Here is a 24,010-nt window from a genome sequence, read left to right on the forward strand (position 1 = left end):
ATATATCAAATCTTGCAGCCAATGCGGCATGATCTCGGTATCCTCGCAAGGAACCCCAAAGACAAGTAGAAAGGAAAAAAAAAAGGAAAAGAGCCATAAACAAGATACTCGCTTCAAATAATGCTAGCAATCGTCATGCGTGAATGCGCCGAACCCGAGCGTCTGTCCGGATCAGCGGCCGATTCCGGCGCAGGAGTACCAAGAGTAGAAGAAGAAGAAGGCTCCTGCTTCATCGGACCCTGTCCCATGGGGAGATCTCGTTGCGCGTAAGCCACCTGCTGTTGCTGCTGCAAACGATGCTGCTCAGTAAAGAGATCCTGGACAGTCTTCTCAATCCACTTCCACCCTTGCCACTCGGCATCTGTATCCGTCTGCGCGCCCTGGCTCGGGGAACCAGGCATCGAGACCCACATCCCCTCTAACTGCGACCCCGTCTCGGACCCATGCCATACCCAACTTCCATCGCTGGTTCCCTGCATGTCACCTGAAACGTAGGCCATCATTTCCTCGTCGTGGTCGAGGTCGGGAATGTGGCCGTCGGCCAGGCGGATTCGGGAAAGGAGACACCGTAGGAAGAAGGCGAGGTAGCGGCCGCAGGCGGCGTTGACGTTGCGGACGTCGCCGATCGATGCGAGAGCTTGTACGCAGGCGAGAGCTGCGGCGTACTCTGCGCGAAAGAGGAGGAAGAGCGTGCAACGCCAGATGTGCGTGCAGAGGAGAGAGCTGGCGCAGGAGGCAAATAGGGAGCGGGGGTCGTTGATGCCCGGCGGTCCCGGGTTGGTGGGGTAGTTTCGCATGCAGCGGGCTAGAATGTTGGCGGTGTCGAGAGCTGTGCTGACGCAGTAGTCCATTGCGGAAGCGCGTACCATTTCTGGACAGAAGGGGGAGATGTTGTGGCGGTGGAGGAGGAGGCGGGCATTTTGGAGATAGATCACCGGGGCGAGGGAGTGGGGGTCGAGGTCTTGGTCAGTTTTTGGGTGATATTGGGAGGGGAATGTGGCGAGACAGGTGTTGAAGTGAAGCTCGAAAGTTTCGAGAGTGGCGGGGCTGATGGTTGCCGAGCGAAGGGTGCGTGTAAGTTGGCCGATGGACCGGACAACATGAATTGTAGCTAGCAGCGGCGTGGTTTGCTGACTTTCGGGGTTCTTGCCTGCTTCGGTGATGTACTGATCGTCCACGGGACATGGGAGATCGATGTCACAGTCTTGATCATTGATCAATACCGGCTTCCCCGTCTCAAGAGCAAGTAACCTATCCCAGGCGTATAACCCCCACCAGACACGCTTCCGCATCTCTCCTTCGACTGCAGGCCATGGGCCCGAGTCAATGTGCAATCCGATCTCCTGAGCTACCCGCACTGCCGAACCAATCCATACCCAACTAGCCGATTTCGCATTCACCTCGTAGAGGAAAATACTTGCGAGCAGCGCCGCCCGAGCTCGATCCATATTGAAGTTGTCGTGCCAGACATTGATAACCCCGCAAGATGTGTGTATATAGCTCTTGCCCTCCTCCTCTCGGTTCGGGTCGGTCGTATGGATGGCACCGCAGGCAAAGACACCAAACAGCACAGCCGCCCATTCACTCGAGACCCCCAATAACGTGCCCGACCGATAGACTTCTTCGTATTCTGCGGTGAATGAGGGCCAATGTATGATAGGCAGGACGGAGTGAATGCAATTGAAATACTGGGCCAGTAGTTGGTCGGCCGAAGTCTTCGGCGGCAGCTCCGGCGGGACCCCCGTTACCAACGATTCCGCACCTTTTGGGCGGTGGGGAGTAGGCACCTTCAGAATGCCCCGGCCGTAATGACGGAGATTCGACCGCACATCGGAGAAATCCTGTGCAATGGGCGCCTTGGACCGGCGCACGGGACGGTATTCGATTTCCGGCAACACCATGGGCTGCATGCCCTCGTCCGTGTCAAGCATGCGATCAGGTCGCATCATGCCCGTCTGCAGAAGATGTAATTGCTGTCTGGTAATTTGCAGCTGCTTTTCCAAATCCTGGATCTGTTTGACGGACGGCATGCGACGGTTCGTCTCCTTGGTAAACTGACAGCGCACCCTGCGGTTGTTGCATTCCGTACAACTGGCCGACTCCGAGGCGTCGCACTTGACCTTGCGCTCGCGACAGGCATCGCAACTAGGATCCTTTCTACGCTGACGATATGCGCGTTTCTGTTGTAATTGTGCGGAGCCTTGTTGCCCAGGTCCACCGCTAGTTGAGTAGAGGCTCGGAAGCGAGCCCATTGATGATGCATCTGCAAGTGCATTGCTCTCAGCCGGCGAGCCGGACGCGGACTCGTAATAGCGTGAATATGGCGATGTCATTGGCGCAGCTAACTGCTGAGGCATGGGTTGCAATAGATGAGACATCCGCATTCCGCTGTCCGGTCTGCTCGGCGGAGCGGAAAGCAGCGCGGGAGGCGGGAAAGCTCCCGACGTCACCGACTGCACGGGTGGGAGTTCATAGCCCTGACTACCACGATAATGAGATGGCTGCATGGTGAAAAGATATCAACCTCCGCCACAATATTTGGGGGGGAATGGTGTATAGGTAAAAGAGATCGAGAGAAGAGAACAAATTAATGTAGGGCTAAGCCTATCGCCACTCCAAGACCATTGAAGAAGTGCTATTCTGACGGGAATTGTCAGGCCATTTTGGGGAGTTGAATGGGATTGGTAGAAAAGGGAAATAGAGTGGAATCGAAGGATAAAATAGAAAAATAAATAAAAAAAGAAATCGAGAATAGCCAAAAAAGTAAAGGACCGGACAATCGGGTTCGTGGAAAGTATGCAAATGGCCAAATGCCGAGGTTAGGACCAGTGTGAAGATCAAGGAATCCTGTGAAGAAAGGGGAGATCGGGGAATGCCTGAACGTTTCGATGAAATGGAATCTCACGAGAGGACGAAAGGAAGAAAAAAGAAAAGAAAAAAGATAAAAAACACGAACCCGATCGACAAGAAGTATTACGATCTTCCTAATTCATCGAAATCCCCCGTATTAAAAGCAAAGCACGACTACTTCCCATGGTACTGCGTAGTTAAAAGCTATCAAAGATGGAGAATATCGTAAAGATAGGTTTAAGGAATCTTCTGCCGACGGATCTCACCCGAGCCGAGACTTATTTCTTTTTCTTACTCTTAGTACTCTATGATATACACACAGACTGTCTGTCCTATTCCTAATACTCCTAAATCTCCTACTATGCTATCTACAACATGAATATAAACCCCCACAGAGCCCCGAGATCGGCAGTGGCAGTGTCTAAATCCCAAAGAAAACGAAAGCTATACCCACCTAAATCCGCTAAAAGCTTGGAATACCAGGTGGTCCAGCAGCCCCGAGGTATCGGTCCCACTTAGCTTGACAGAAGGGTACCTGGAGACAACCTTGGGAAGGTTGGTGCGCGACGATCAAGGAGATTTTAAGGTGTGTTCTCGGGGTTTGAACGGAGCCCGAATGTATTTGATTGCAGTGCTATGGAATCTTTAAGCTTCGGAACAGGATCCTAGATCATAAGAAGATCCCAACACGAGGCACAAAATCATCAAAAAAAAGAAAGAAAAATACAAGGAAAATAGAAAGATACGTGGTCCACGAAGGTCTCGGCAGCCCGCCGTGCCGCCTCCTCTTTCGTTTCATCTTCTGCACAAGCCCTGATGATCGACTTCGGAAGTCAGGCCCCGGACCACATGGAAATAGGCCGGATAGTTGGCCCGGGACCCAGTGGCAAGAGCCAATCTTTACTTCTTTGGTGTCCACTGTCGAGGACTGGGATGCGAGCTCACCTATCAGAGCCACTTCCTCTCGCTAACGGGTTTCCCGAACTTCAACCGAACGTTATTTATTTACAACTCGGCTCGATCAGGCAATTTCCTCGCCTTCTCATACCAAGTAGTTCCAGCCTAAGCCAGTCCTGTTCATCCGTCCCCATGAGTCCATGACACTAGTTGACAATTCCCCCCTGTCTGGGTGTGGCGCCGAACTACAGTAGACGGTGCCCCCACGAGCCTGGGGCCAGTGGTCAAGCACAAAGAACACAAACCGAGTGTGAAAGCTGTGCTGGGAACAAAGGGAAATCAAAGATGGCACAGACAGCCTCAGCCGTCCTAGGTCAGTCTCTTGCCAATCTTGCCAGGTCACTGATGTGCTCTCGGGTCTCCACCGGTCGGCTCACCAAGCGAAGATGAACAGAGAGCGGGAAAAAAAGTTTAAAAAAACAAGAAATCCAACGCAGCGGGTCGTATCGCTGACATTTGGCCCTTGTAGAGTCAGCAATTCTCCTCTTGGCAGGTTCCCAACGTGGTCATCGAGGCTTGAACTACCTTTTCCCCTCACCTTCCTCGGTTAGCAGATGAACTTGGAACTTGGATTTCGTTGCCAAACTGCAGCTAAGACTCGCGTGGCAACTAGGACTTCGCCGTCGAACTTAAATTGATGCAAACAAGAATAAAATAAACAAAAATAAAGTGTTTATCACCTAACAAAGAGGACATTGTGTCCCGAGTCAATTCTAGATACAGGGGCCCCATGCACGAGCTTAACCATAATGGAGACCTGGAGAACTTCCAAAGTTTTCTCGGTTCGTGCCGTGTGCCGGAAGTATTCTCCATAGAGCATGCAGGGGTCCTGCGCGAATAGCACGTGTTCTGTATCAAAGCACTGACCTACCGGGGGTAGCCGCCTGATATATCCCTGTAGAAAGACCATTCCCCTGCGCCTATACCTGCCCAGAAGGCTCTGGTGCATATACTGGATACTGGGATTTGGAACTTGCGGTGTACAAGATAGATCCATTCCTCCACACTTGCAAAGTACGGGCTGAAGGTATCCTCTCTCATTGGAGAGTGCTAATCAGGGGTTGACCACGCGAGGACCGACTTACAGATCCAAAATTTAATCGTCTCATACGTCATGGTAGCTAATTCCGTGATGAACTCGTACATACAACATCATCATACAAAATTATCCCATAGACCCTACGGGACACCGCAGGTCGGCCAGAGACAAACCTAAGAGAGGAATCTCGGGGCCTGTGGATGGCATCATTGAGTAACCCCACTTTGCGAAAGACAACAAAACAACGCTGCCCTAAGGTATTACGTATATCTGCTCGGAAAGGGACCAATATATGTATGTCATTGAGATGACATACAGCTCTTCAATCTCCATTCCAATCGCTAATCAAGATCAGTCTCCACTCTCCACCACGCCGTGTATGCGCGTAACATCTGTATTATTGCTCCTTTCATCAAAAAAAATCACGGGCATCGGTCAGCGCCCCACAACGGGACAACGATCGAGATGAAACACCCGTTAGCCGAGTCATTCCGATTTGCTCTGCGCTGCAACTGTCACCTTAATGAGCCGAGACTCCCGACGTCTTCCGCGGATTGGTCCGCGGGTATGTCTCAGATGGAATTGGGAGATTGGCTACGGGCCTGACGTGGGGATGTGAGATGCTGTTGCCGAATTGACTCTGGATGTTCTTTTAGTGGTGTCGTTGGGTCTTCACACTAAGATGGATTTGTATAATGGGTATGAGTTCTATTTTGGTATCCGTGATTCATTGCGGATTTGGCCGTTCATATTGAAACAGAAGGGTTGAGGCAGACGATGTGGATTGAAAGATGTCCACAGTTGATGCAGCGGTGGTGTCAGGGGATCGTAGAATGCTGATGCTATCAAGCTAAAACATGTGAATTGTTTCCGTCGTATTCACGGGGGAAAGTTATTCTCCGTCAGCATAGGCCACATGGAGTCATGGACAACAATACAGCGGCCTGTAACTGACTAGCAATCATGACTAGGCTAGCTGATCTTTTTTCTTTTGCAGTGGATACGCAGAGAGACTTCGAGGCCTGATAGAAAACGGACGAACAATCGGAGTAGAGTCACAAACAAATTTCGAGAAAAGACTAGTTAGCTCATTACATGTAGATCTTGAGCCTCTTCCAACGTACTTTGTACATATCTTCTCAAAGTACCCGTCTTTTGGATATCATTTGTCATTACCTTTTCGGGTCCTCACCCGAAGAAGTCGGACAAATAAAAGAGCACGTATGAGATGATTGAAACGTTGTACGTAGATCAAATATATTGCCGGCAGCCGGTCCCTACAGGATTTCCCATTGACGGACGTAAAAGTTCCGAGGCGCCAGATACGGATCCAAATTTCAACTTTGACTTTGGACCAATGTCGGAGTGGGAGCGCCGAGACGTCAATTGACCGACCTCAGACGTTCTTTCCTATTTTCAAGCTACATTGATCTCAGCATGTGGCAAGTGCAGAATGTAAACAAAGCTCTAAATTTGGTATTTCTGGAAACTGCGACATTGTGTTCTTAAGTGGCTGCCTCTGAGTGCCTGACACCTTCCATAAAGCGCAGAGTAAACAATATCAGATGTACTTTCCTCTTCTTTCGATAGCAAGACACCGCCACAATGCAATTTGCTTGTGCATCTCCCCAGAGCCAAAATGTACCTGGAAATCGGATTCCGGGAGTCCAGGATCGACAGATACAGGACCACTCTGTTCAAACTTCGTGATCTAGACCTTTTGTCCCCACGAACAAAACAGTGAGTCCGTCTCTGTCTATCCCGGCTAAACATCGTTTCCCATCATAGTCCATAGGATCCCAACCGCCAAACATACCCTATGCGTGAGTGTGACGAAATGACTGATATAGCCTGTGACCAGTTTCTACAAAACCACTTCTCTACGAGCTTATCAGACAGTGGATGCAAAGTTCGTGGAACATAATTCCAACTGACAGAGAGCCAGAGCACTCACTGATGTCGTATTCGGGTTCGGACCTAGAAGGACATTTGACGATGTGACCTTGATGGCCAGGATCTTTCCGCAGATAGGGTCTCCATTTCAGACAAATCAGAAGTCTACCTGCATGGACACTTGAAAGAGGCTCAGTAGACACGTGTACTTAGGTCGACTTCCAGGTAGAGCATATTGTCCTGCAGTGTTAGATAGTACACAACAGAGGCGACTTCAACGGACAGAGTCCAGGTTCGGCAGGTGGCTTTTAATTGATGAAACACTAGAGATATATCGTAAATTCTGTTCCAACAAAGCGGACCTATTGCTTTGCATTTTCAGTCATTGCCTGCTTGTGTTCTTCCCACTTTTCCATAATGACATTCACAATCTTAGTGAGCCCTTCCATCTCCTCCTGGACCTCCAAACCCAAAGCATGCGGGTCAATGCTACACCCAACATAAACTGGAATCGCAAATCGCCTAGCCAGGATCTTGGCCATGCGGGTTGTGTATTCAATGCTAGATGCTGATGTGTAGAGCGTTGTGGATATCGTCGACTTAGGAGATGCGCGCTATACAAATGTCAGTGACATTTCAAACATAGAATCAAGCTTCTAGCAGAAGAAGAAAAAAACAAAAACCCAATGATCGGCCACAAGTTGTAGATCCTCGTAAGAACAAGTCTCCTGCCTAATTGGGACATAGCGGGCTGTCGTCCCCGGTAGGGTGCAAATGATTCCACTCCTAACCGAGCAGGGAATAGCTATCTCGAGCTAACGCAAACCCCGGCCGCAGGACCTTGTTCACGTCTTATGGCATAAAAATCTAAAATAGGCTGAAGGGCAAAGTACGTAATGACAGCAGAGATACTTACATCAGGCATCGTGTAGACAAAACTCCCCATGGGCTTGATAGAGCCACCTGAGTCGCCTGGCGTTGAGGTTGCGAGAAATACCATGGCGCAATGTCCCAGGAAGTTCAAGTGAACATGTGCTGTTGTGTGCAGTGCTTTGGGCAATGTGAACGAGATCTCTTGAGGTTTGATGCTGGGAGTGGTGAGCTCCACTGAGGGAATTGATGGCGGGGCGTCGGCCATGTTGATTATTGTCTTCTCAGTTGTAATTTGTCGTGACGCGGGGGTTCAATGTAGATTATGGCCGGCAGCTGTTCAGACGAGTATGCTAGGAGCTGGAAGCCTGGAACATTCAATATCGAATCCCCGCTATGGCGCTTTACGGTTGACCATAACAGCTACTCGTGACTTTATTGCTATTGGCCGCCTGGTGGTTTATTGCTGGCAGAAAATGGGGTGCATGTGGAGGATCAGGCACGTCTATCTACTTGGTATATGGACTATTTCTAGCGAGAGTACCGACGAGTGTCTATAACTACCCATTGCTGCTCTACCCATTAGTTTACATTTCAGCCCTACTACAAGGTTCTGTCGCTGGTGTCACATAGGAGCGTTGAATGTACTATGCAAGAAGGCGGAGAGAAGAGCGGTAAATCCAAGTGGACCAATAAAAATCACCGCTTGTTTACTATGCCCCTCCATATACTCTCGACCGTTTTTGCCGATCTCATATCTCTGCTGTCTAGCTGTCTTTCTCTCGTGGTGTCTACTGCTTGTAAAGTTGGTTAGTTTCGAGCAGCATAGTTCGACAGTGTAGTCTGACCACTCCGTATGGCATCTGAACACCAACATCCCCAGACTGAGGAGGAGAACAGTTGGGGCGGGGATTTCGATCCTTTTGCGGATCCTGAAGAACGGCGGGTGCTGTTCGCTGCATTTGACTCATTTAGGTGCGTGGATAAGACGGTTGATATAGATTTATCAGCTAGCAGCTCTTTTTCGCTTTTGGAACCAAACTTTACGATATCAATACAATTGGCTAATCACTTGCAGACAATATCGGCGAAATGCACACAAGAATACGACTCATCGTCGACGGCAAGCCTTTTACGCTCTGCCCTCGGAACACTGGCAGATGCTCTCAGAGCCTCCGTTCTCCATCCTTGACAACTTCAACAAGGTGGACGATGCCATTGATGCCAATGCGGAGATAGCCGATAGGATTCTTGAGCTAGGTCTCAAGTCTTTTGGTCTTCCGCAAAACCCGGACAAAAGCCGCCCAACTCAGAATTGGCATGACGTCGCAACTTCATCAGATCTCAACAAAGCGCATTCGACGATCCGCCAGTTTTACCGTGACTGGAGCAGCGAAGGGCGAGCGGAGAGAGAAGTTTGTTACGACCCTGTTCTGCAAGATCTCCACGATGAATTCAAGGTACGGCGCGATCATGGTGAGGAAATCCGCGTCCTCGTGCCCGGCGCTGGCCTAGGCCGTCTAGTCTTCGAGATCTGCATGGCGGGCTATGATGCCGAGGGAAACGAGATCTCTTACCACCAGCTGCTGGCCAGCAGTTGGATTTTGAACCATACCGACGGACCGGCGCAGCATGCGCTTCATCCGTTTGCATTGCATTTCTCCAATCTCCGATCCCGGACACAGCAACTACAGCAAGTGATGATCCCTGACGTGCACCCTGGCTTCGCCATGCAAGAGGCTGCCAATACCGGCCGTCGCTTGGGCACAATGTCCATGTCTGCGGCGGATTTCACCATATTGTATACCCAGCCCGACAACCATGAGGCATTCGATGCAGTCACTACTGTATTCTTCATCGACACGGCGCCAAACCTTATTCGGTACATTGAGACGATCCGACACAGCCTCAAACCCAATGGGCTCTGGATCAACGTCGGTCCGCTATTGTGGCACTTTGACGACGGCCACTCCCGCACACCAAGCGACACCGGACACGAGGGGGCTGGGATTGGTGAGCCTGGCAATGTGGAATTATCCGAGGAAGAAGTGCTGTGCCTTGTGGAGCGCATGGGCTTCCGCCTCGAGAAACGTGGTGATCGGCGGGCTTGCGGCTACATTCAGGATCCAGATAGCATGCTCCTAAATATGTATCAGCCCTCTCACTGGGTGATGCGTAAGATGACCGAGGCTTGAAGGGGCGGGGTCGGATGGACGGGAGGTGGCGGGAGAACGCCCAACCCCCATTCACCCCTGTGATTAGGCGCATAGGTTGACAAGACCAGGCTGTGTTCGCCCCCTCCCTTTCTTTTAGTCTACTTAGTCTTTTCCATCTTTGGGGGCCAAATACGAGACAAAGAAGCCTGACGACTCAGTCTGAGAGCCATGGATCGGGAAAAAGGAGATCTCTAGGGAACTCTTTCTACTTGAACATCATATTGCATACCACCGATGATATCCATTTATGCATTGACAAAGAATTCGAATACGCACGGGGGACCTGAGCGCCAAGGGGAAAGAAACGGTGAGAAATGAATTGGAAATGACATCAAAACATTGGAGATTCAAGTTTGTCAATCGTCATTTTATTTCGAGTTCGAGGCCATGCCTTGGGCTCCACGACTAGTTGCTTATGGGAATAGTAGCTAAGTATAGAGCGATGTACACACGATGTAGCTTGTTATGTAGTTTTCGGCTTCTAACGTGAAGCCAGTCCGGGAATTAATATTTCCCTAGTCCCTTGGATTGTTTCTGATTAAATCCGCTTCCTTACTTTACTTATTTTCTCACAAATCTTTTGGTGAAGTTGGATTCTTTCAGACTTCTCTTTGATCTCCACTTGTACCTCGTAAACCTCAGCCTCACATTCCCCCTCTTTCATCCTTTTCCCCTCCCCTTCCATTTCTAACTCTCCCTTTCTTCTCTCTTGTCGCCGCACATGGACCTCATGAGTGCCCGATTCAAGTCATTTGGCTTTAGGAACAAAAACAAAAGTCCACCGAATCCTCCAAATCCAGTGATTGTTACTCCAACCCCCAGCTCCCCACCAGCCTCCGGCCGCAGTTCGTCAACAACAAGTCTCCCAATGAATAACCAACAACAGTTGGGTCGCCCCCCCAGCTATACAATGAACAACCGTCCAACGAGCCCAATGGTGCAACACGGTCAACAACCTCCGCCCATCACGACAAATATGCAATACCAGCAGCCCAGTGTTCCGATGAACGGTCCACCGGGTTATGGTATGCAACAACAGATGGCTCCTAGCATCCCTGCACCACTGAATACTAATATATACCCCGGGCGCAATCCGGCTGTCGAGGTTGAAGGCGCCGGTCGCAGCAAGGCCCAGCTGATTGTCGGTATCGACTTTGGCACGACCTTCTCGGGTGTCGCATACGCGTTCGCGACTAACAACGAAGCAAGAGAGGACATCATCACGGAATGGCCAGGTGCCGGAACCCACACAAAACAAAAGGTGAGCGCCGTCAATCAGCCTAATTTGCTATGAACGAAGAGACTAATTAGTGGATTTCCTTGCTAGATCCCCACTGTCCTTTACTACGACCAATACCAAAAGGTGGTAGGATGGGGCCCCGATATTGCCGACGCACTCGCGCCTACCGGATATCCCAAAGCCCAAGTGCAGAAGGTTGAGTGGTTCAAACTCCAGCTGATGCTCTCTGGAAACACATATATCGACCCCATCAACTTGCCTCCCCTTCCCCCGGGCAAGTCCGAAATCGATGTCGCTGCCGATTACCTCTTCAAGCTACGCCAAGCGATGCGCGCTCAGCTACAAAAGACACTGGGAGAGGTGTTTACTCGGGAGGAGCGCAACATCCGGTATTATCTGACAGTGCCGGCTATTTGGAATGATGCCGGTAAGGCTGCGACGCGAACTGCTGCTATCCAGGCTGGTTTCTTGCGCGATGAGAACGACAACCGTCTCACGCTGGTCTCGGAGCCCGAGGCAGCGGCGCTATTTTGCGCCAAGAGCGGACTCCTCAACTTGAAGGTGGGCGATGCCATCCTGATTGTGGACTGCGGTGGTGGTACCGTGGACTTGATCGCATACGAGGTTGAGGAAGAGCAGCCCTTCAGTGTGATGGAATGCACTGCGGGGTCCGGTGACTCATGCGGTTCAACGGCATTGAATCGGAACTTCAGCAACATTCTGCGCGCGAAAATTCGCAAGATGAAGCTGCCGGACGGCTCTCGGACTGCGGGCAAGGTTTACGCAAAGTGTATCATGGACTTTGAGAACCGGATCAAGGCAGACTTCCGCAACAACGGACAAAAATGGGCCGTGGATGTGGGTATCGAGGCCGACTTCCCCGAGGCTGGTATTGAGGAGGGCTATATGACCTTCATGAATGAGGAGATCCTTCAGTGCTTCGAGCCGGTCGTGAACCGTATCCTCGAGTTGGTGCGCAATCAAATCATCGCTATCCAGGCGCAAAATCGTCTGCTTCAGGTAAGAATGCTTCAATCTAGCCTTTGGGGTTGGAGTCTAACGCATTCTAGAATGTTTTGGTCGTCGGTGGATTCGGTGCTTCAGAATACCTCTTCCAGCAGATCAAGCTCCACGTTCCACCGCAGTATCAAACCAAGGTGGTCCGCCCGATGGACTCTGTGGCTGCGATCGTTAAGGGTGCAGTTACTGCAGGTATCACTGAGCGGGTTATCACTCACCGTGTGGCCCGTCGACACTACCTGATGGCCACCCTCCAACCGTTCAAGGAAGGCTATCACCCAGAACAGTACCGTGTGCCCAGTTTGGATGGCCGCGACCGTTGCAAGTATACCCGTCAGATCTTCGTCCAAAAGGGGGAGCGCGTCAGAATTGGCGAGCCAGTCAAGGTCAGCTTCTTCCGTCAAGTAGCGCCCGGGGCCACTCTGATGTACGAGGATGTGCTGTATGCCTGTGACGAGGATGTCTGCCCCGAGTATACGAAGGATCCACGTGAGTTAAGCTACGACCGTGTACTTTCATTCGCCACTAACTCTTCTCTAGGCATCAAGGAAGTCGTCACGCTCACGTCCGATCTATCGCGCAAGAACCTGGAGACCGACTTTGAGCGCATGGACACACCCCAGGGCATCTTCTACCGTGTCTACTTTGATATTTACCTCACCCTAGACGGCAGCGAGTTCAGCGCCGAACTAGTCTGTCAGAACGAGATCATGGGCCGCTGCCGCGCCAAGTTCCGGTGATCTTCCAGTTGGAATACAGGAAACACTCTTCAGAAAATAACACATGCGGTCGCCGTATATACATCAAAACATTCATTCCTTGGACGGGATCGTTGGTGACCACTGAATTGGCCATCATTTGGAGTTTTATTGATTTTCTTTTCTCTCAGTGAGCCGGTCCAACCTCGGATGACCAGGCATCACTGCGGCGCATGGGCGTTGTCTGCCGTTCTTGCGGATTTATACTGCGTATGCCGTTCCAGATGTATGACACAGCTGCTTGGAGTCATAGATTTGGTCTATCTGTGTCCGTGGTCTGCTTTAATTCTTTTTTTTTCTTTCTCTCCGTTGCCGTCTTAGATACCTTTTGCTTATGTTTTGTTTGAATGATATGAACGAACTGGCCTTCATCTGACTCCTAATTCCTCGCACTTTACACATATTTTCACGCTGGCGCACAATGATCAGCAAATATGAAGCAGATGCTCTCCAATCGGACCTTCCATCAAATTCATCCATTTCAGCGTATTTAATCTAGACGACATGGAGACACAGAGAGAAGAGTGGTAGTACATCGATTCAACCGGATTAAGTCTCCAGGTTAATGCTGCGACCAAACCGCGCGTACAGCGCAACCTTCAGCTGTTGCATTTCCTCACGCAGTTCACCGAGCGAGTCCTCCAGCTTGGTGACGTCTGCGTCGATCTTCTCCGTTGATGACGAGAGCATCCCCTGAGCATCTGATAGCGGTAGTTGGAAGAAAGAGTCTCCAATTTTGTAACTGGGGGCTGTTAGTATGTCTTCTGTGCTTTGAAACAGTACATGAATATCGCAACAGCGGAGTCCATAAAAGAATCAAGGGAAAGGACAATCTTACGGCACAAGCTCATCCTCATCAGCAAGCTCCAACTCCATCGAAATCTCCTCTAAATCCTCCTTATCCTTCTGCAGACCAGTTAGCAACAAGCTTCATACATAACAAGACCATCCATGGGAGAAAAAGCGAAAAAAAAAAGCCCATACCTGCTTCCCTTTCAACTGCTCCTCAAGCACAGTCTCCCGCTGATGCAACCGACTAAATCGATTAATCTTCTCCTGATCCTCGCGTCGGACCTCATTCTCATCATTGCCTGACGTTTCGTCGGCTTTTGTGAGCTGCGTTGCGCTATTAGCTTTTGCGTGCTGGGGTTGGCCGTTTTGGCAGGGTCCGCGAATTGTGGAGGGGTAGCTTACCATGCGGGGTTGCACCATTTTGGCTTGTAGTTGTGTAGAATTGGAGTTATATGGGGCTTTGAATGGGGGGGATTCGCCGTTGTTTTTGGGGGTTGTAGATTGTTTTTGTTGGTGCTGGGAGTTGTGTTGCGTTTGATATCGGGTTTGAGTGGGTGGTCCGTGCGGGGTTTGGCGTTTACCTTGGGGATAGAGGGAGTAGGTTATTGATACGGTTAGGGCATGACTTTGTACTTTTTTATGTTGTTTTGTAAGGAAATTAGAGGAACGTACTACTGTCTACGTTTGAGGATCTATGTGTGTGGCTGGACTGGGCGTCTACTAGGTCAGTAACAGCCACTACATCGTCGACATCGTTAAGAAAGAGACGATATCTGCTATTCTCGAGGACCTGAGTCACCTGACGTCTATTTCCCTCGTGAACTGTGTCTATATTCCATATAGTTAGACTGGGCAGGTGATCGGGTACTTCCAAGAGTGGTCACTACTCACTTGATGACCCGGTGACATCATTGTAGCTCTCTACTCCGTACACATTCAACATAGAATTATTTTGACAAGTCAACATCTTCTCCCAAATTGCTCTTACTCTCAAGGCATATCCGTTATCGAGTTGGGCAGTCGACCGGCATCTTCATTTAGCGTGGCCAAAACACCGCTCCGGAGAAACGAAACACCTCAACACACCCGTCATCGTCCTCTCAAACTCTGGAGACCCCGAACTTGCGTCCCTCCTACAACTTTAATCATATCATCAGTGCAACCGGTCACACTCATCCTTTACACACTCTACACAGCAATTCCCGTGATCATCTCCGAGCTATCGAACTTCTATCCCGCGCGAAAACCCTCCCAGCTCGCATCAGCGCCTCCTCCCCTTCCAGAGTCCAGCTTCAGACCTCCCAACCTCACACCGATCATGCGAATACAATTAAATGGAGTCTCACTCCTCGTTTCTACACTAACCGGCCTGGCATCTGCCACCGGATTTGACTGCGCGCACATCAAAGTCGACAATTACAAATACGACCTGAGTCCACTAAAAGGCGTCCACGAAGTGACTCACAGCGTGACGACAGATGACTACGTGACGAATACAACCTACCGACTGAATATCTGCAATATCCTCGGATCTGCAGCCCGATATGGCGACGCGACGTGCGGGACTAGCAAAACTGGTACGTACGACCAATAATACCAAAAGGGTCTATGTGAGGGAGACCCATGCTAATTGATAATACTGTACTAGTGTGTGGGTTTGTCCACCGAGTCGCAAAAGACGGAAATGGTGGTTCAACGTTCGGCTTCCCCATCGTCGGTCTCGACCCTGTCGGCCATGGCACTATGAATCCCGAGGTGAAGCGGTTGAAGGATATCGATCCGGAGACTGAGGGACTGCGCGTCAAGCTCGAAGGCGGGTCATATAAAGGAGATGCGAATGACCAGAAGGCTAAGAAGGCTGGTGCGATCATTGAGTTCCAATGCGACCATGAGCGATCTGGATTGGAGGGTCTGCATTCCCTTGCGGATGATGCGCAGCCGAAAGAGCGCCGGAGAGCGGACGGCGGGGAAGAAGGCGTTGCGCCGGCTGGAAATAGCAGCAGTCTGCAGTTCAAGAGCTTTGGTCCCACGGATGACGATATGTACATCCTGAGACTGGATTGGCGCACAAAGTACGCATGCGACGAGTATGAGAAGGAGAAGGGCGATAATCCCAGCTCCAATAGCTGGGGCTTTTTCACCTGGTTGATTATCATGTGAGTATTTCAAAAGTTCCAGAAAGACATCGGAAAACTCCCCGCTAATCGAATACTCAGTGCCTTCCTCTGCACCGCCGCCTACCTCATCTTCGGCTCCTGGCTCAACTACAATCGCTACGGTGCCCGTGGCTGGGACCTCCTCCCACACTCAGACACCATCCGCGATATCCCCTACCTCTTCCAGGACTGGCTCCGTCGTGTCATCAATACTCTGCAAGGAGCAGGCTCGCGCGGTGGATACAGCGCGGTATGAAGGAATGGCCTGGATAGATTGGCTCTTCTCGTTTTGTATTTTTGGAAGATGCGAGAATCTTCTGTCTCCCGACTGTTTCCAGTCGGGGTTCTCATGGCTATTGCAGGTTCGTCTGCAATTGCTTTGTCTGTGTTTGTATGGGCGCTAGATGAGGTTGGGTTTATATGTTTGGCCATAACGAATGATGTATCTGAGCTGGTCGTCTTACGATCTATGTTGAAATCTGATGTTCGCTACGATCTTGGGATTGATGCCTGGGAGATTTATCCATTGTAGGCTGTGTTACTAGTTGGCAGCGTCGTGAAGTTCCAGAGTGGTGGCTCTACCTCTTCTTGCGCATCGATAAAACTTCCCTCCATCCTAATGCTCAGAAAAACTTGCACATTGAAGCATAAGGATATTTTATCTCCATTCGTTCTTTTTTCCTTACAATGGTTCTTTCCTCCTAGCACAGATTGTTTGTTGATATCTCTTGCCAAAACTAGGAAAGTACCAGCCATGACCGGAGTTCAAGTGCAAGTACGACTGGTACTGCATATTTTGATGCGAGGAACTCAACCCTGCTAGCCTCCAAGAACATATTACGTCTACATCTTCCAGCCTCAACTCATACAGCACAATTGACCAGGATATTGAATATGATAGCAACAATATCAAGGCTATGAATCGACGGCCTCGAGTGCAGGGATTACCTCCAGCAGAACAGCAAATGGCAAACACACGCAGTGGTACAGCAACATGTATAGGGCTATCGCAGCGTCAAGCCCGATAAAGCAGCAAGATAACGAATCATCATGATCATCAACCAATCTCCAAGTGGAGATGGTGTCCCGAACTACAACGTCCTCGTTGCTCGAGCAAAGGAGATGTCTGTCGGCGTTGGATATGGGCTACCTTCATTCATTCTAGACCTTCATGGCGAATGACTTGAGATACAGGTAGTCCGCCATGTTGCGGTCGACAGTCTGGCGGATCAAAGTGGCATGTTCCTCGCCATACTTCTTCACCCACTCAGCGTCGAATTCCTCCTCGGTCTTGATGGTGCGTTTCTACCGATGATGTTAGGGCATGTCCCATATCTCCTCACTAACAAGAAAGGAACATAAGAAAGAAAAAAAAAGGAAAGGGAAAAAAAACTCACATGATCCCTCTGCACCAAAGCCTTGGACTCAATAGCATCATTATGGAACCCACGCCACTTCTCAAACGCATTCCTCGCAACGGCATGCTCCTCCTCATTATCCCAGCAAAGCATCTCGGGCTTATACGGCAACCCAACGCTACCACAGAAAGCTTCAATAGTCTTTGCCGGCTCATCGAGCATATCATCCGCATCAATCACGCAGATCTCAACCCCCTGCGCCTTATCGCTACCGCCCAGCTCCGGACGTGTCGCCACGCGAGGCCCGATCAGACCTGTCTCCCGCAGGTAGTCGAAGTGCCGGCGCAGCTCGTCGTACCCAGCTTCCAGAGGGTCGTAGTTGTGGAACCCGGTTACCTCGCTCAGAGGCGGGATTGTGCACCGCAGGTACGACGGGACGCTGTAGTGCGGGTCGCGGATTAGAAAAGCCCAATGGAACTGTTCTTGCATTTCGCGTGGCATTACGGTTGGGTTTCCCGGCTCGGTGGGCGTGTCGTACGGGTAGGGTTCCTTTGAGGTTCCATTGGTGTGACCGTTGGCGGTACGATTGGAATGGCCGTTGGTCTGGCCGCTGGTTTCATGGTGACCGTTTACGCCGTTGACGCCTTTGGTGTGACCGTTCACACCGTTGGCCTCGTGTGTAACGCCGTTGGTCCCGACACCACGCTTAGTGCGCAGTAGAGATGGGGCGGTGCTGGCGGGCTGGCCATTTGGCGGAAGCAGGTAATGGTCGATGTCCTTGATGAAAACCCGCTTTCCCTATGACACGGTAAGTAACCTCTTAAGAAAAGTGTGATGATTGGTTCCGCTGTGCTGATCTCCATGATCATCCGACAACTCGGAGCAAGTCCGCGGTTTATAGTTCGTAGCGGGGATATGGTGGGTTCGCCTTGAGGCTACATCTGAGGGTGAAACAAAAGAAAAAAGTACGGACAAGGGAAGTGGTTTTACCCACACGTTCACAACTTGAGGGGGTCACGAAGGGGATGGGCAAGAACGCGAGATTCGCAAAAAGAAGGGTCGGACCTCAGTAGCTTCACGCTCGATTCTTTCCATCACGGTGCTATAAGTCGAATTGGCGAATCCACTATCCAGACGTGCTTGTTCATCGTCGGCAAATCGGCCGGAAAGGCGCTCCGGACCGTAGTAGAATGCATCGCCGAATGGCTCATGGACACACTGTATGGTATCTCGCTGAGTCATGAAGACCTGTATCCTGTCAATATAAGTTCCTCGGTACGATCCCCTTCAATGCAGATCTCTTACCCGCTCAAAGGCAGTTGAGCATGCCCGCGGATGCGTAGCGACAAATATCGGCTTGTTCGGCATCCTTGTAATATACCCGTTCCTTCTGCAGTATGCAGGCAGATCGTGGACTGGGGAAAGGTAAAGAAAAAAGGTAATCTCAAATAAACAGTGGATTAAGCTTCTGATCAATCAATCAAGGATTGAAACAAATGCAGTTCAGTCGTTGCCAGGAAAATCTCTGATCTAGATAGCGGGTCGAGTCTAGGTACGACAGACAAGGGTGTCGATGTAGCGGGCAAATGTGAGAGCTTCCTGGTGGTCTCAGATTCAAGCAGTATGGCGTGAGAAGAAAGAATAGATGCAGATGGGGGGTGTGGGGGGGGACTAGAACTGATTTTATACGAATGACATAGGTACACTGCTAACGACCTTGATTTTGCCTTTTGAGTTGAGTGAGCCTCGGGAGGCGGAGAGGTACCCAGAACTGAATGGCAGCTACCGTGGTAAAAAAAAGAAAAATAATTATGGGTATTACGGAGTAGGTTTTCATTTAGGGAAAGATGAGGGGATTGGGATTGAGATCTACGAGTTCACCCGGAGGTCAATGTTACGCTTATGGGCATGTAGTGGAATGTAGTGGCATAAACCCCCCCTTACCGCGGATAATCCCGTGCTCAATGTGTTATGATAAGTAGAAGTTGTACGAATTGCAGATATCGAAGCCATGAAAAGCCTCGAACCAGGATCGGAGAAAGCAAATCATTAACGCCATAAAGCCTCTTGCCCCTCTCTGCCCCGCAGGAACCTTTCATTTTCCGAGTGGATAAGCCAATGGGAGGCCAAGCGACGAGCACTGGGCTGGAACAAAGTCTCCGCCTATCCACGGCTCCTGTTTGAGCATCTGGTGAAACTGTCCTCTTTCTGCTCGGTGAGCATGTTGGAGTTGGGGATCTCAGGATCTGATGAGAGGCAGGAACAAATATGATACTACAGGTTATGTATATCCTCGGCAAAGTATCGACTTGCAGCGATTCGAAGGTCTGATCCTGCCTAAGGTTCGAGATCGATTTCCTCGACTTCTTATTGCTCTGCATATAGCCCGTGTGACGTCATTCACAGGCTGCGGGACATTTTCTGTCGGCTATCGTGGAACGCGGATATACAACACGTACACAACAGACGAGTATAAGCGTCGCGTGGCTGACAGACAATCGAATCGACGAGCATCAGAAGACACGGCACGGGACTGTCATGGGTGGGCGTTAGTGGGCACATCGTAGATAGATGCTCAGCGTGACTTTGCGGGTAAAGGAGCTGGTGGGGGGACACTTCAAAGTTCAAGGTCAAAAGTTGTTGTCTTGTTTCGATCCACTGCAAGGCACATCAGACAACACAAACATCGTAAGGTACAACATTGTACATCGGTCAGCTCGAAATAGACACTTCCGTTAAACGGAATCAGGGCCAGACCATCTCCAACGTGGAGAGCTGAAGATCCGAGAGCTCTGGTTTGCTGGTCTGCGCGATTTAACTTGGAATGGACCTCCACCTCATCCGATAATGCGGACTAATCTCGGGACGGATAAGGTTTAGTCATGTATACGGATCACGTGTTGTGCACGTGACCTGTCAATTTACTGTGTCACGTGCCGTATGATCGTACCATCTGGCACGATCGCGCCGTGTCAGGCAATATCGGGCAGCTTCTGGAAGGCGGTGGAACCTGGTGGTGACGCCATGTCCTTTGTGGCAGCTTCGGGCAGCCCAGGCGTTAGGAGTATATGAACTTGCTTCATCCTGTTTCAGCTCCCACATATCCCATTCAACTACAACTTGCATTGCATCATTGACTTGCTTTATTCTGACACTTTGTCTGAAATCTCTGCCACTTTGGCACTACTACCTTCATCCCACCTGATAACGACCACCACCTACACCTACTTGATACCCATCCGACTCTTCCGTTCAACATGAGCGGCCCCCAATACACAGATCGGGCCAACAAGGCCTTGCTGGATTCCGCCAGCCTATGCAATCAATATGCACACTCACAGATCCTCCCTCTACACCTCGCGGTTGCCATGCTCAACCCCGCACCAGACGAGTCTGAAGATCAACAGACTCCGTCCGGTGCCCATTCCTCTCACGATGCTTCAACTGCACCACTCTTCCGCCAAGTGGTCGAACGGGCCCACGGCGATCCCCAACTTCTCGACCGATCCCTCATGAAGCTACTCGTCCGTCTACCTAGTCAAGACCCTCCTCCTGAGAACCCCAGTGTCTCTCCTCAACTCGCCAAAGTCATGCGATCCGCCGCCGACCTATCCAAGACCCAGAAGGACAGCTTCGTTGCTATCGATCACCTCATTCAATCAGTGTGTCAGGACTCACAGGTTCAGCGCGCTTTGGGCGATGCCAATATCCCCAACCTCAAGTTGATCGACACAGCTATCCAGCAAATTCGTGGTACACGGCGGGTGGACTCCAAGACCGCCGATGCGGAAACCGAGAATGAGAACCTGAAGAAGTTCACCATCGACATGACTTCCTTGGCTCGCGAGGGCAAGATCGACCCAGTCATTGGCCGGGAGGAGGAAATCCGCCGCGTCATTCGTATTCTCAGTCGACGCACAAAGAACAACCCTGTGCTCATTGGCGAACCCGGTGTGGGTAAGACCACCATTGTCGAAGGTCTTGCTCGTCGCATTGTCAACGCCGATATTCCCGCCAACCTGGCTCAATGCCGCCTGCTTTCTCTCGATGTCGGTTCTCTTGTTGCAGGCAGCAAGTACCGCGGTGAATTCGAAGAACGTATGAAGGGTGTCCTCAAGGAAATCGAGGAATCCAAGGAGACCATTGTTCTCTTCGTCGATGAGATCCACCTGTTGATGGGCGCTGGATCCAGCGGCGAAGGCGGCATGGACGCTGCCAACCTTCTCAAGCCCATGCTGGCTCGTGGTCAGCTCCACTGTATCGGTGCTACCACTCTCGGTGAATACCGCAAGTACATTGAGAAAGATCAGGCCTTCGAGCGACGGTTCCAGCAGGTCCTCGTCAAGGAGCCTTCCGTTCCAGAGACCATCTCCATCCTTCGTGGTCTCAAGGAAAAGTACGAAGTTCACCACGGTGTTAACATCCTAGACGGTGCTATCGTCACTGCCGCCACTCTTGCGTCCCGCTATTTGACAGCTCGTCGACTCCCCGATTCTGCTGTTGATCTGATCGATGAGGCTGCTGCTGCAGTCCGGGTCACCCGCGAGTCCGAGCCCGAAGCCCTTGATACCCTGGAGAGAAAGGCCCGCCAGCTTCAAATCGAAATTCACGCCCTGGAGCGTGAAAAGGACGACGCATCCAAGGCTCGTCTCGAGGCTGCCAAGCAGGAGGCTGCCAATGTCAGCGAGGAGCTCCGCCCAATGCGCGAGAAGTATGAAAGCGAGAAACTGCGCAGCCGCGAAGTGCAGGATGCCAAGATCAAGCTTGACTCCCTCAAGGTCAAGCGTGATGAAGCCGAGCGTATGGGTGACACTCAAACAGCTGCCGATCTCGAATACTATGCCATCCCAGAGACCAAACAACTCATTGAACGTCTTGAATCCGATCGTGCCAAGGCCGATGCCGAACGTCGCTCTCAATCCGGCGATGGCGGCGAGGCACTTCTTGCCGATGCAGTCGGCCCGGATCAGATCAACGAGATCGTTGCTCGGTGGACCGGTATTCCTGTGACTAGGCTCAAGACTACTGAAAAGGACAAACTGCTCAACATGGAGAAGTCCCTTGGCAAGCTGGTCATTGGCCAGAAGGAAGCTGTTGTCTCTGTTTCCAATGCCATTCGCCTGCAGCGCTCGGGTCTCAGCAACCCCAACGCACCTCCCAGCTTCTTGTTCTGTGGTCCCTCCGGTACTGGTAAAACCTTGCTCACAAAGGCGCTTGCCGAATTCCTCTTCGATGATCCAAAGGCTATGATTCGGTTCGACATGTCCGAGTACCAAGAGCGACACTCGCTGAGCCGTATGATTGGTGCACCCCCTGGATATGTCGGTCACGACGCTGGTGGCCAACTCACCGAAAGCCTGCGCCGCCGTCCATTCTCGATCCTGCTGTTCGATGAGGTCGAGAAGGCCGCAAAGGAGGTCCTCACTGTCCTCCTGCAGCTCATGGACGATGGCCGTATCACCGACGGTCAAGGTCGCATCGTCGATGCAAAGAACTGCATCGTTGTCATGACCTCCAACTTGGGCGCCGAGTTCCTCGCCCGTCCGACCACCAAGGACGGCAGCATCGATCCACAGACCCGGGAGTTGGTCATGGGCGCCCTGCGCAACTACTTCCTGCCCGAGTTCCTCAACCGAATCTCCAGCACTGTCATCTTCAACCGTCTCACCAAGCGCGAGATCCGCAAGATCGTGGACCTCCGACTCACCGAGATCCAGAAGCGCCTCGAGCACAACGGTCGCAACGTCCTCATCCAGTGCACAGAGGAAGTCAAGGATTACCTCGGTGCCTCCGGTTACTCTCCAGCCTACGGTGCCCGTCCTCTTGGCCGAATCATCGAGCGCGAGGTCCTCAACCGTCTCGCCGTTCTCATTCTGCGTGGCAGCATTCAAGATGGCGAGATCGCCCGTGTCGTCATGCACGACGGGCGCATCGAAGTCTTGCCTAATCACGAGGGCAGCGAGATCAGTGAGAGTGACGATGAGATGATGGACGAGGATGATAGCGATGCGGAGATGAGTGATACCGTCAGCCCTGATCTTTATGACTAGACGGATTTCTGCCCCAAAAGCGATGCTACTGAGCGATGAAGCGACGATTCACGATGTTTCTTTTTGATTTTCACAGCATGGTGTTGGCTCTGTCTTAGTATTCTGTCTTGCATGTAATCTATTCTTAACTTCGCTCGGTTACGTCTTTCAATCGAAGGCTTCGAGCCTCAATTCAAGTAGATGTTCTATTCTCTTTTCCACTTTCAAAATAAAATGTTTATGACATGTGCTTACTTCAACGTATAGTTACAAGTGTAGATCAAAATAATATCATAATCAATCGTTATTGAGTCCATTGTTCTTTTTCTCCAATCTGATGATGATAAAGCCCCGAAGTAGAAACAAAAATGGCAAAAAGAGAGCACCGACCGTGGATTGAACACGGGACTTCAAGATTTGCAATCTTACACTCTACCACTGAGTTACCGGTGCTGTAGATGACTGAGAGCGCGCAAAATAGAATCTTGTTCATCATGATTCTTTGTCAAGCTTTTATCGTTGTTTGTGTACAATTCCACTAGTTACGCAGAATTTGTAGTTACCTCGTGCTCGAAATCAACACCGGAGCTGAAGAATGGTCAACTTGGGGAATAATACAGTATCAATCTGTCTATCTATCATCTGTAAAAAAGAGCTGTGGAAATAAATCCATCAATTGACAAACTAGCCCTTCACTCCAATCTTAAACGCCCTTTGAGAATATTGTCGTTATATATCCTAATCCGGCGACCTGGGCCCTTCCGAACATGAATCGCCACTCGTGAGTCGTGACATAGCCAACATCTGACACGAAGGACCTTCAACCTTGGAA

The 24,010-nt window shown here is 50.7% G+C and overlaps 8 protein-coding genes across 8 annotated transcripts; 4 read left to right on the forward strand and 4 right to left on the reverse strand.

The window, feature by feature from the left end:
- Positions 1 to 113: 113 nt before the first annotated feature.
- On the reverse strand, positions 114 to 2,507 carry N7515_007486 (transcription factor domain-containing protein; the record flags this gene model as incomplete). The annotated part of the gene is made up of 1 exon (XM_056668230.1): positions 114 to 2,507. One exon carries the CDS (start codon positions 2,505 to 2,507, stop codon positions 114 to 116), a length of 2,394 nt encoding a protein of 797 aa, XP_056521826.1.
- Positions 2,508 to 7,101: 4,594 nt separating this feature from the next.
- N7515_007487 (proteasome assembly chaperone 4 family protein) lies at positions 7,102 to 7,877 on the reverse strand (the record flags this gene model as incomplete). Its single annotated transcript, XM_056668231.1, has 2 exons — positions 7,102 to 7,353; positions 7,656 to 7,877. 2 exons carry the CDS (start codon positions 7,875 to 7,877, stop codon positions 7,102 to 7,104), a joined length of 474 nt encoding a protein of 157 aa, XP_056521827.1.
- A 588-nt stretch (positions 7,878 to 8,465) lies between these two features.
- Positions 8,466 to 9,804, forward strand: N7515_007488 (uncharacterized protein; the record flags this gene model as incomplete). Its single annotated transcript, XM_056668232.1, has 2 exons — positions 8,466 to 8,584; positions 8,688 to 9,804. The coding sequence occupies 2 exons, from the start codon at positions 8,466 to 8,468 to the stop codon at positions 9,802 to 9,804; spliced, it is 1,236 nt and encodes a 411-aa protein (XP_056521828.1).
- Positions 9,805 to 10,735: 931 nt separating this feature from the next.
- N7515_007489 (Hsp70 family protein) lies at positions 10,736 to 12,825 on the forward strand (the record flags this gene model as incomplete). Its single annotated transcript, XM_056668233.1, has 3 exons — positions 10,736 to 11,086; positions 11,153 to 12,085; positions 12,136 to 12,825. The coding sequence occupies 3 exons, from the start codon at positions 10,736 to 10,738 to the stop codon at positions 12,823 to 12,825; spliced, it is 1,974 nt and encodes a 657-aa protein (XP_056521829.1).
- A 567-nt stretch (positions 12,826 to 13,392) lies between these two features.
- N7515_007490 (tubulin-binding prefolding complex subunit GIM3) lies at positions 13,393 to 14,055 on the reverse strand (the record flags this gene model as incomplete). The annotated part of the gene is made up of 3 exons (XM_056668234.1): positions 13,393 to 13,585; positions 13,682 to 13,749; positions 13,828 to 14,055. 3 exons carry the CDS (start codon positions 14,053 to 14,055, stop codon positions 13,393 to 13,395), a joined length of 489 nt encoding a protein of 162 aa, XP_056521830.1.
- An 898-nt stretch (positions 14,056 to 14,953) lies between these two features.
- Positions 14,954 to 16,047, forward strand: N7515_007491 (autophagy-related protein 27; the record flags this gene model as incomplete). The annotated part of the gene is made up of 3 exons (XM_056668235.1): positions 14,954 to 15,212; positions 15,284 to 15,791; positions 15,852 to 16,047. 3 exons carry the CDS (start codon positions 14,954 to 14,956, stop codon positions 16,045 to 16,047), a joined length of 963 nt encoding a protein of 320 aa, XP_056521831.1.
- Positions 16,048 to 16,952: 905 nt separating this feature from the next.
- N7515_007492 (uncharacterized protein) lies at positions 16,953 to 18,517 on the reverse strand (the record flags this gene model as incomplete). The annotated part of the gene is made up of 4 exons (XM_056668236.1): positions 16,953 to 17,096; positions 17,189 to 17,947; positions 18,215 to 18,397; positions 18,455 to 18,517. 4 exons carry the CDS (start codon positions 18,515 to 18,517, stop codon positions 16,953 to 16,955), a joined length of 1,149 nt encoding a protein of 382 aa, XP_056521832.1.
- Positions 18,518 to 20,406: 1,889 nt separating this feature from the next.
- On the forward strand, positions 20,407 to 23,199 carry N7515_007493 (ATP-dependent Clp protease ATP-binding subunit; the record flags this gene model as incomplete). The annotated part of the gene is made up of 1 exon (XM_056668237.1): positions 20,407 to 23,199. One exon carries the CDS (start codon positions 20,407 to 20,409, stop codon positions 23,197 to 23,199), a length of 2,793 nt encoding a protein of 930 aa, XP_056521833.1.
- Positions 23,200 to 24,010: the final 811 nt, after the last annotated feature.

The sequence above is a fragment of the Penicillium bovifimosum genome (genome assembly GCF_028826915.1).
Source record: "Penicillium bovifimosum strain IBT 22155 chromosome Unknown utg000005l_segment0_segment0, whole genome shotgun sequence".
In the NCBI taxonomy this organism is placed as follows: Eukaryota; Fungi; Ascomycota; class Eurotiomycetes; order Eurotiales; family Aspergillaceae; genus Penicillium; species Penicillium bovifimosum.